Source organism: Orbicella faveolata, unplaced genomic scaffold (genome assembly GCF_042242905.1).
Source record: "Orbicella faveolata isolate gen_17 unplaced genomic scaffold, um_ofav_v1 contig_46, whole genome shotgun sequence".
Taxonomy (NCBI): Eukaryota; Metazoa; Cnidaria; class Anthozoa; order Scleractinia; family Merulinidae; genus Orbicella; species Orbicella faveolata.
Window position 1 is genome coordinate 12,965,735 of NW_028301576.1, and position 11,766 is coordinate 12,977,500.

The 11,766-nt window shown below is 39.1% G+C and overlaps 2 protein-coding genes across 2 annotated transcripts in view; one reads left to right on the top strand and one right to left on the bottom strand.

The window, feature by feature from the left end:
- The window catches only part of LOC110041300 (gamma-aminobutyric acid type B receptor subunit 2-like), a 64,317-nt gene that overhangs the window by 3,190 nt on the left and 49,361 nt on the right, over positions 1 to 11,766 (bottom strand). The window contains exons 5-14 of the mRNA XM_089277841.1: positions 8,252 to 8,428; positions 7,464 to 7,586; positions 6,614 to 6,679; positions 6,085 to 6,312; positions 4,466 to 4,708; positions 3,460 to 3,523; positions 2,344 to 2,436; positions 1,034 to 1,184; positions 613 to 745; positions 278 to 388 (exon numbers count right to left, since the gene is read on the bottom strand). Of these exons, the coding sequence (XP_089133967.1) occupies positions 278 to 388; positions 613 to 745; positions 1,034 to 1,184; positions 2,344 to 2,436; positions 3,460 to 3,523; positions 4,466 to 4,708; positions 6,085 to 6,312; positions 6,614 to 6,679; positions 7,464 to 7,586; positions 8,252 to 8,428 (1,389 nt within the window). The remainder of the gene's footprint in view (positions 1 to 277; positions 389 to 612; positions 746 to 1,033; positions 1,185 to 2,343; positions 2,437 to 3,459; positions 3,524 to 4,465; positions 4,709 to 6,084; positions 6,313 to 6,613; positions 6,680 to 7,463; positions 7,587 to 8,251; positions 8,429 to 11,766) is intronic.
- LOC149098473 (uncharacterized) lies at positions 8,867 to 10,488 on the top strand. The gene has a single exon (XM_089278759.1). The coding sequence runs from the start codon at positions 8,965 to 8,967 to the stop codon at positions 9,733 to 9,735; it is 771 nt and encodes a 256-aa protein (XP_089134885.1). The 5' UTR covers positions 8,867 to 8,964; the 3' UTR covers positions 9,736 to 10,488.

Below are 11,766 nucleotides of genomic sequence, written 5' to 3' on the forward strand. Positions count from 1 at the left end.
CTCATTCAAACTATATAGGGAGTTGTTATATAGTACGCTATATGATCCTGCTTCAGCTTAATCCAACTGTTAACAGACATGTTCAGTTTGTCTACGACCAAGCTATTTATAAGGCTGATTTCGGTGAGAAATCAAGCAATAATAATCTTATGCATACGTTTTGGTGTCCTCGCCCGCGTATGTTGTTACCGTGGGTGTTAATGAAATTAAACTATATAGTATTTACCAAGTGAGTGTGTCCCTATAGTTCACAATCTGTAGTTTCGTTACATCTCACCATTTTTTTGTTAGTCGTGGCAGCCGTGAATATCTTGTGCACTCGCCAGGTTTTGCTGAACATGGCACCAAATGATAAGGAAAATCCAATAGAAAGCACTGCAGCTCGAGCCTGATGACCAAATTAAGTGTTAACGTTATATAAGATAGTTTAGGAGGTGTTCCGTCCCGCATTGTGTGCAAAGTCAGGCCTTTCCTCGCCTTACACCCAAGTTTTGCTGAGCAAAACGCAGTGGCTGCTATGTGTAAGGAACACAAATTGTTGCGTTTTCTATGATTGGCCAGCTGCTTTTTGCATGGCTTTAGTTGGCCGATAGTCAAAAAGTTATATCTTACATTACAGTTGCTTCCGTACTCTTCTGTGGAGAGGATCCTCGCATCCAAACCAAGCAAAATGACTGAGGTGTAACAAAGCATACATCCCAGAATAATAAGATTATTAAGATTTGGTGATGACATCTTGATGATTCTGAGAGGAAAAAAAAAAAGAAATTTATTCGCCGGCAAAGACTGAAATTCTTCTGTTATTAGCTGGTTTCCGATGTATTGAATAGACAATAGCTAAACAATGAGTTGAGAATTTACTTTGCTTCTTCTAGCAAAAAATCTCGATTGTGATTTTGTCATGTATTTCCTGCGAAATGTTCGATCAGCAGGCTTTTTATGTCTCTGGTTTTCGATATTTTGGAAATCTCTTCTAAACAAATCAGTTTCTGTTGTTGTGTATATCAGAATGTCTCCGCGGTAAATTTCTTACCTACTCTTTCCTTTGCTTATGTTAAAATGCAGGAAACCCAAAGAACAGAGAATTCCAGCAGCTGCCATAAGCCACATGACTATTATAAGAGGTAACGGGATTATCATGAATTCCTGATATTGAACTGAGTGATCTTTGGGTGGCTTGTTCCCTGAAAGTATGCATGGCAAATGCAAGGTAATAAATTTCATGTCTAGTTTACTAATCTAAAAGAGAGAAACTTGAAAAATGTATACAAATTTAAGTTATGTCGTATTATCCGCCAAAATTATCTGAAACATTTTTACTAGAGTTTCTTAAAACAAGTGAGGTAGAAAACATGAGAAGGGGTTTAATTTTATAAACATCTGAAATATCACTGGATAATATCGCATCATGTGGTTTGGCAACCTCCCATCCTAGCTCAAGTCATACACTCATTTTTGTCTTGTGAAGTGTTCTGTAGATAATTGTGTTGCCTTAGTTATTTCTGAGCTGATTAGGTATTCACGCACTCGTAAATATACAAACACAATTTTCAAGAAACAAGGGTAAATTCATAATACCTCTCATAGCTAAGACATGAAACAAACCAGGGTGAATGAGTCTGTTCACGCTCATAAACTCATTCGATCGTGGTTGGACAACCCGGAGGACGCTACATTTTGCTTAACAATTCCAAGAATATCTAGAACAATTCTATTCTGGATCAATTCAGTATGTCCCTTGCTATACAGCTGACTGTGTAAGGACAACTTTACAGTCATAAATCAAACACGAGAGATCTTGTCTTACCACATTTCCAAACACTGTGACGCGGAGTGGAGTCAGATTCTTGAAGAACTATAAGTGCTTGGAAATGTGGTAAAACACTGAATCGAGTGTATGATATTTCTTCACAATCGAAGCCAACTCAAACGAAATAACGGAGAAACAAAAAGGTAAGAATATGTGCTAAAGAGATAGATCAGATCGATATCCAAACACCGTCACGGTTATGATTTCTGTCGTTTAAACTTGATGAATTGTTATTGACATGATGATAGATGCGAATGCAGCCATAACACTACTGGAAAAACTACTATGGAACTATTATTGAGTTTGAGAGAAGCTGATCAAAATGTGTCACCTAGCTTAGTCCAAGTTCTACATGAAAACGAGAATTTGGTCGATTCCAAGTTCATTTTTGTAAACGACGACACAAAAACGAAGATACCTACTGCCACCGCAGAATAAGCGCAAGACTTGTCATTTTTCTGTTTTAAGCTGATTTAGGTGAGGTATTCATTGGCCGAACAAAGTTCCATTGAATAGTAACACCTTTTCTGTACCTTTCCATAAAGAGTTCTTCGTGGCCTCAAACAGCTCAAACTTGTCTTGTTTGGTAAAATGCTGGCCAATTGGGACTAGCTTCGTTCCACCATCTGGGACAAGGGACAAAGCGAAAAAAAATCATCCAGATACGCCCATCGTAGGAGCGTGCAAGTCCCATACTAAGCCTATGTCACGGCATTTTTACAGACCGGTCTATTTTTAGGCTAATTCTTTTCCCGCGAATAGGTCAGTTCCGGTCTACATGAACACGCATCGGTAAGGAAGAAAATGGCGGCCTCAGGTGGACATGTCGACAAAATAAATAGAACAATAAAATACGCTAATTCCCTCTCTATTTTTAAGTCCGTGCTTGTAATTGGTAACTGAGGTTCCTGCGGGGGTCTGAATTCGCAGTAAATTTAAACTAAAGATACATCGGTCTGTGAAAACGCCGTGACAGGAATATGGGGTAGTTGCACGCTCCTGGTGATGGACTCCTCGATATTACTGGTTATAGCGTGTAGCTGGAGTTTTGCTGACCAATTAAAACTCCAGAAACGCAAAGGACAAGCAAAGGAATTTATTGCTAATTTACACGAGACAACATGCACATATCGCACATAGATTAGCACCACATTTTTCACAGTAAATGAAAACCAAATTAATACATTACTTTCAGTCAATGTAAAAAGGTAAAGCAGCCCAGGCCATTAGGGCTTATCCCGGTTTCTGTAGCATTGAGCGACTAGAAGTATTTCTACTCCCCTGGCTGGGATCCTAGTCCATCGTAGGGTTACCTTCAGCATTAAATTCATTGTACTCCAACTGGTGACGCAGGGCACTGTAAGCGTCAACCTCGTTCCCCGGCTCTCTCTTCTTCCAACGGCCAAGGGAGGCAGAGGATGGAGAGCCTGGGAATGAGGTTGTGTGAGAGTCGTGTTTTGTCTAAGAAACATCACAATGACCCTGGTCAGGGCTCGAACCCAGACAGCTCGATCAGGAGTCCACTGAGCGCGCTGACCGCCAGGCTACCGCGCCTTCCACAGTCAACTCAAAGCCAGTCTAATGAATGAGCTAGAAACCGAATTGGATCCATTCTGCGATAAAAACATTCCATCAAGAAAGCCATGTACCTTGGAACTGTTTCACTACTATTATTCCTTCCCTCTGCTCATTGGCAGTAAACGATATCGGACCCTAAAAACACACAAAAAGAAACCGTTATCTACGGGGCTAGGGTGTCCTGGGGAGCTACTCCCACAAATAATGTGTAGGGTCTGCGGCCCGCTTCCCAAAACCCTTCCTTACCCTATTCATGACCAAAATCTGCTATTTTTCCTGCCCCACTTATGACCTGACCAAAAATTCAATATCCTATTTATGACCGTTTGCGGCTGGCACAGTTGCCCCAAACATAATTTATGAAGGCTTTTGTTGATGGTCTTATCGATAATGATGAAAAAGTAGCTTCCTCTAAAAAACATAGTTAATTTGAGAACAAAATAATTAAGATTAGAGTGCAAGAGCCATACCTTATTTGTGAACAAAATGGCCAAAATCGATACCCTATTTATAATCAAAACGGCTTAAAAACCCTACCCTTTGGTGCCGCATATACCTATATAACCCATATAAGGGAGTGCCCTCAGGGTAAATGTGAAGTGGCAGGTGTGACCGTTGCATGCTGGAATTTGACGAGTACCGTCCTATAGACCGCGCGGTGGTCTGGGGGAACTCTCAAATAAAAATAACGGGGCTGCTCGTAGTACCTTTTAGGAGTTAAAAAACGGTTTTGGTATTTCTCTAGGGTGTCCAGCATCAAAAGGTCAACAGCGGGAGCTTTTGCGGTACCATTTAGGGCACTGAACCGAAAAAAAATTAACAGGAGGTAATGTGTTGTTTTACAATTGGTACCTCTTGGGGATGAAAAAAAAAACAGGATCATGGTACCTTTTAGGGATTGTTTACAAAATTTCCGACGAGCACCCCCTCCTTTTTATATGGGAGTCCCCCCGGGCCTACACACCTAACTCGCTTTAAAATGCTGGTCTTTTTCACAGTCATTGTTTGAGTCACCACCTAACACTTCCCCCCCGCCGCTCCGCTATGGATTAGAAAAGCAAATAGTTAAGCAATTACCGTAAGACCTTCAAAGTTCACATTTTGGAGCTTAGATTGTATTGTCGAAGTTACCGCGTAACTACCAACTAAATTTTCCACATTATACTTCAGTGGCTTATCGGTTGTTTGCAATGCGGTGCTAGCTTCTTTCAAGGCTAGTATGATGGCCCACATCGTATCAAATGCTGTTGCCATTTCGATCTTGTCTGAGTTGTCCTTGAGGTTTTTCACTTCTGGTTTACTGAAGACTTCCCTCAATGTCTGAAAAAAACAAAATTGCACAATATGACTAAGAAGATTACTTCATTGTGATTGCCTGAGAGCAAAACAATATAACGCGAATGATCGATTTGTATTGCAGTGCAAATTAACGAGTGGACATTCGGAATTTTCTCAGTCATACATAATTAGCTACTTATTAACCGAGAGTGAGGTCTTTACGGGAAAATATATTGTCTTTCAGCCAATCATAATCCAGAATTTCGATGTGTTATTTGCACTGGTGTTACACTTGAACTGCACTGCTCTAAGTCAATCGGAGACGAGTAATTTTTCTTGTATATTATTAGGTGAAAAATATTTCTGAATGTCTGGCACTACAACCAAACATTAGTGTCTGGTTTGTATTAAAAATAACCAAGAAATTAGCAGATACCTGTAACGTGTTTACGCATTGCGCGTAATAGTGTTCCGCATACACGCTCTGTTATTGAACAAATCATTAAGTATAGCTTGAAAATTGAAATATTTTTTTTAAATCGCTATTGATCCAAAGTTTGCCGCACGGTTTTCCCTGCCTAAGCTAAGAGCTATGTCTTCCCAAACTAAATGCTTTTAATTCTTAGTTTGCAATCTGAAGCGGTATTCTCCGCCTAATCACAGAGCCGTCTTTAAATAATGGGGGCACTTTTCGTACCAAGGCCCCGTCCACAGGTATCCGGACATTTTTGAATCGGCAACTTTTTCTTTCCGGATCCGGCTTCCGTCCACTCGCATCCGCCGAATTGGGCAGCGAATCCGGATATTTTTGAATCCGCTCTCCAGGGCCGGGTTGAACAAAGCCCGATTAAGCTAACCCGGGATTAGCCAGAATTTTGATTTGAGTTTTGTAACTTTTCGGTGATGTTTCTGTTTATATTGTTTGTCCTTCAGTTTTGAGCTTGACTAAGCTCAAACTACACAAAACGTAAGCAGTAAACATTTTTATCCAAGAAAAATTTGTACTTCGGTTAACTTTTAATCCTGGGTTAGCGTTAACCGGCTTTCGAACAACCCGGCCGAGGGTGGAGAAACATAAATTCGCATCGAATTCGATAACGTGTGGACGGTGAAAATCCGATGACGTAGCAAAATCGTGTCGTCTCTTACCGAACAATAAACCAATATGGCGGCACAACGTGTAGGCCTAGTTTCTCTCAGGAGTGAGTCCGGATACCATCGGATACGTGTGGACAGGCGAATTCGATTTGAATACGCTACGTGAGGACGGGAAAATTTCTGAATACGGAAAGAAAAAGTTGCGAGTTCAAAAATATCCGGATACGTGTGGACGGGGTCTAAGAATTATTATCTACTTAAACCTAGCATGAATGATATTGTTGTTTATCCCTCACAAAGTGTCCACACATGCTTCTTACCAGACCGGAAGCAGTAGCTGTATTTTCATCAGATCGATATAAGATATTCTTGTCGAATATGAAGGCTCCGTCAGCGGCTTTTTGGTACTGCTCTTTGGTACAAGTTTCGGTCTTGTTGTTGGTTCTTCTTCTCGCCATTTCAGCAAGACTATACCAGTCCTCTATGGTTCCGGCATCCGGATGCAAGATCCAAACAAACTCCGGTCCATACAAATCCATCTTGAACAGCTATAAATGAAAAATTTCGACGCCTGTTTCAACATCGTTGTTAAGCTAATCACAAATGCAAAAATTCATGATAATGCCCAGACACTCAAAATATAGCTGAGTGAGAGATATAATTCTATAATTCTATTTCTGATAACTTTCAGCCAAAAACAATTTGCTCTGGACTTGATTTTCATATTTTGTTTCCACGCTTCTCGAATCACTCCATGGTTACTAAAAAGAAGCATTGACATTTAATTTACTTTATAGGGTTGGACGGTAATAACTAGACAAGTTAAAGTTACACTGTTAAAAAACTCACCTCACAAAACACGAGACTAGCTCCCCTCTTATTGAATTCGCCCAGAAATATTTTAGCGTCCAATTCCTGATTAAAATTCCATATTAAAATTCATTACTATTTTTTCAGTTTATTTCACGAAAAATAGTGAAAGTAGATAACTTTATGTTACGCTTTTTCGTACACTCTTACTTATTGTCAAGGGTTTTGACATAAATAAATTGATTGATTGATTGATTCACTGGTAAAGGTAAAGTATGATGGGCCAAGTGGTCCATATCGCTGAGGCTTGTCCCGGATTTCGGTAAGCAACCAGGGGTATTTCTACTCTCTTCTTCCCTGGATGGGATGCTAGTCCATCGTAGGGCTGGGGCTGGCCCTAGCATTACATTGGTCGGTAACCATTCATGCCCCTCAAGAGGTACTGTAAGATAAGAATATCTTGCCCAAAACACAAAGCAATGACCTGGCAAGGGCTCTAGCCTGACCCGCTTGGTCTTGAGTCCAGTGCAAGAGCAGTCCAGGTTTGTCAGTCGCTAGACTTTCGTGTGCTATCCTTGTTAAACAAAGTTGATTTACTTCCGGTTAGTTAAGTGATTTCAAGCGAGGTAAGAGAGGATGAAAAAATATAATAAAATACGCTTTATTTTCAAGGTAATCCCTCTCAAATTAATTTTAGCAATGGTACCCAGTTCTTTCGCGTATAATGGTACCACAGAGGTGCTTTGGCGGTCCACGAGAACAAAATCTGCGTTACAGGACTGGCTATTTCTAGTCTCTCCTAGGATTTCCGAAACCGGGAGTGATCTAATACCCAAGATGGACTACCTTAGGCCTGTGTGCGGGATTAGTCTTGAGGGTGAATTATTACCTTCAGTTTGTTAAGCTTTATTTTGATGTCCTCTTTTATATTTTGGTGTCTCAGCAAACCTGTATCAATTGCTTCATATCCGATGATATCTAAATCCGGATGGTGTATAAGATCACCCACTACCTGAAAGTTGATACCAAGAACAACTCGCAATTACTATTCTGAGTGAAGTTTAGTCAGACCATGAAATACAGGAAGTTGTTATTCCATCGCGTTATTTCTATGACATATAGCTCCTGCTTTGTATGAATTGCTGTTCATCCCGCTCAGCCATTGTTGCTCCGTATGCCTATCGAACCGAGTTAGGTAATTATACTGTAATTATACTTTAAAATGACACAGCGGGCTAATTTAACACTGACCCAAATACAGCAATCTACACAATCAAAATCAGAAGGTTAGTTTCAAAGCTTTAGCACAAGAGTAGCGAGTGAAGGGAGAGGATGGCGTCGAGTATTACATGTAAATAAAATCTAGTATCCGAAGTGAACGATGGAAAACACTTTATTCACTCGATGAATGACATTCAAGGAGTGAATATCAAAAATGCCTGGTAAGACCGTGCTGAAACAGAACAAGCGGAACTCTAAAGAATATTAGGCTTAAGATTAAAAAGAGTCATGATCACTATTTAAGAAAAAATCATAATATATCAATCTACGTCTACCACCAAATTGTTTAGTTATTATCTATTTCACCTATTAATACTTTGAAATTATATAATTCGTAATAAACGAACTATTATTGTTAGGTTTATTAACTGATGCTTAATGTATTTTAGGCCCCACCTTCACATAAAGTCCTCCTGTTTCCAGGAAATCATACACGATCGCGGCTCTCTTCCACTTGAAGTAGTCCATCAGTCGAAAGTTTGCAGCATTGAATGTGAACGCTGTTGGCGCAAACGTAAATCCGAAACTATTTTCGAGTTCGCTCACTTCAGAAGTAGTTGTTAGGTATGTCACCTGTTGAAAAGAAATAGACGATGGTTAGTTTAAAGTTAATTAATTAACGCTTGTTGACTGTTAGCAACTACATGGTTAATCCAAGACACAATTCTGACTGTTTTAAGCTAGATTCCTCATTCCTAGCCATCCTTGTTTTGCTTCTTTTTTGGTGTACTTTAGTGCTGCTTTTTAACACTTTAATTAATTTAAAAACTAATCCCTTCAATTTTGGTGAAAATTTTAATTGTTAACCGTAGGTTATTTTTCAGAACACTCGCAGAATTAAATCTTTCTTTCCTTACAAAGATTGTTTCAACCGCTCGCAGAAATCGAAGATTGTCTGCAAAGCCAGTTGCTGAGATTGTGATGCTTTCTGCATCGGTAAAACCGAAAGAAGACTGCATGACAGAAAGACGGAGCACTTCAAAGCTCTCACTCAAGTTGGTCACGCCTCCGCTGTTGCTGATTATTCTTGATCGGGTCAGCGGTTGGTGTACAAGATGGCGGCAATTTTGTGAGCTCTGCCAAAACTGTTGTATCTTCAGTATTTTTTTATGTTATATGTTGTTCTAGTCGCCTTAATCATGTCAGTAATTACAGCGGAGGCATTGGAAGCCATCCTCGACAAAAAATTAGCACCACTGAATCAGAAAATTGAAGATGTTAATCTGTCCATGTCCCTCATCAACGAGAAATACGAGCATATGCTTGAGAAATTGTCTACCTTTGATGAAGAGAGGAAGGAACGTACTAATGTGAACCAGGCCCTTAAAATGGAACTTCAAGCGACCACTAAGAAACTGCAAGATTTATCTGCGGCCCATAATGATCTAGAGCAGTATGTTCGAAGGGAATGTGTGGAAATTCGTGGTATACCACTTCCAAGTAGCTACTCAAAGGAGGATACAAATGAAATAGTTCTTAAAGTCGCTAACCTGATGGGTGTTGATATTGACGATCGAGATATCTCCATAAGTCACCGACTCAGGAACAGCGAGTCTTACAAAGGGAAGGGTAACAAATCTCCACCAATTATTGTCAAGTTTGTGAGAAGGATAACCAAGGATAAGTTCTATAAAGCCCGAAGGAAGTTAAATGATCTTTCAACCAAGGATCTTGGTTACCCAATTGCCCAGAGAATCTTCATCTCAGAGAGTCTCACCCAGAAAAATAAGGAGCTCTTCAAGGAAGCTTACCAAGTGAGGAAGGATAAACAGTTCAAGTATATTTGGACTTCTTCAGGGAAAATATTCCTTCGTAGAAATGATACCAGCCCTGTCCTCCCAATAATGGGTATGAATGACCTTGTAAAGATCAAGGGATGAACTTACTCTTCATCGCATTCTTCATCGTAACTCAAGTCATCTCCCAGCTAAGTATAGCTTATATATTAAGTTTACTTTATGAATAGTAATTTACAAAGTAGGACCCAAGAATATAGTCTAAAATCCGTTATTTTACAAATCTAAATGTTTTAATTAATCTATACTATACCTTAATTTATCCTTTCCTTATCTATGGCATTATCGCCTGGGGCAGTTCTTATCCAACCTCCCAGAAACCTTTACATATTCTACAGAAAAAAGCCATGCGCATAATAATCTTCTCTAAATTTGATGCTCACTCTAGTCCAATTTTTAAATATCTTACTATAATCAAACTCCCTGATCTTTATGTCTTAAATATTGCAATCTTTATGCATAAATTCCATCAAAAAATTGCCATCTGCTTTTAATCATTATTTTACTACAGTTAATGAAATTCATGCCTACAATACGAGACTTGCTTCTAAACAATCCTATTCATTGCCCAAAACCAGGACTAATTTCGGAATCTTCAACATTAGATACCAGGGACCTAAAATTTGGAATTCTCTTGATGAGTCTGACAAAAAATTACTTGATTTTCAATTAAAGAAGAAATTAAAAATACACTTTATTGATTCATATTAAATATTACAATTATTTTAATTAATTCATAAGGATATATTCCGTTCCGCTGTAAGTTTCCATTCTGTTTGTATCTTTATATTTGTGTGTGTGTGTGTGTGTGTGTAAGTGTGTTACCGACCGATAACTGTATAATAAATAATATAAGCTGCAGCTGTGCGTTTTAGGGCCGGACACTGCAAGTATTTTATCGATTTTGTAACGATTGTGTAGGCATGGAAATCCGTGAAAATATACTGTAAGTATTTTAACGGTTTTTTAACGATTGTGTCGCCATGGAAATTTGTGAGACCGATCCTCCATTGAGGCTCGTGGGCTGTTTTCTAGCATGGCCTCACTTTTAGGGGCGCCGCCATCTTCAATTTTCAAGTCGTCTCCTGATTGGCTGAAAACTAACCGACGCCATATTGGATTTGGAGAACAATAGAATCCATTGAAGATTTGAACATCGCAAAGCTATATATTTGTTTCAGGTAACCCCTTGCTCTCCTTGTGGTACCATTCTCCTTAGAACAAAACTAATTTGCTCTAAACGCATGCGTAGATTAGTTAGCCTTCATGGCTTCTATATTAGGTGAAGGATACATTGCATACGGAATCACGCACAAATGTTGAGTAGTTTTCCTTATGGTAGAATTCAACACGTAAGACGCATGCGTTCTAGCATCGTTAGTGTTATATACTATCTTTCCATGCAGTATTTTATGTCATGTCATGTGACCAAGGACGGTAGTTATTTTTCAGGTAGCGCCAATTGTCCCTTTTTATTGCAAAAGTGAAACATTACTGTGGCTGCGTAGCTTTGAGAATTACACAAACGTCGGTTCAACAAATATCATCAGCTGTTTTCAATCTACAGTAGTGTGCTTGTCAGGGTTCTAATGTATTGCTTCTCCTTAGCGGCTTGTTTATTTCTTGCCTTAATTGTGTCTGTAAGAGAGACCAAAAAGTTCCCAAGCTAGTGGCTTTAATACTCCCCAAATTGTACATTTGTAACAAAAGAAACCAGGAAAATGCTCAAATATTGCTGCAGATTCCGTGGCACCCAATGAAAGCGCAAATTAGTTTAATCAGTCTTTGAGGAGACTCATTCATATCGGCCTGTTTATCTTCAATACTTTTCGTTGAAATGCTTCTCAGCCATCAATATCGTTTTGTGTTAATTTTGAATTGTTTTATTGTTAACAACAAAGGTGGCAACAGAAAAAGAAAGTGGTATTCGTGACTATCTGATAATTAAATTAGTTCTTGTTCATCGGTAAAAATTTGCATTTTATTAAAACAACATTGTTTCTGTTCCGTTTCTTCATCACTACATCAGATATTTAACTTTCTTTCATTTACCTCCAAAAAACGAGGACATCTTCCGTATGTTTTGGAGAAAACAAGGGTTTCATATTACATGCC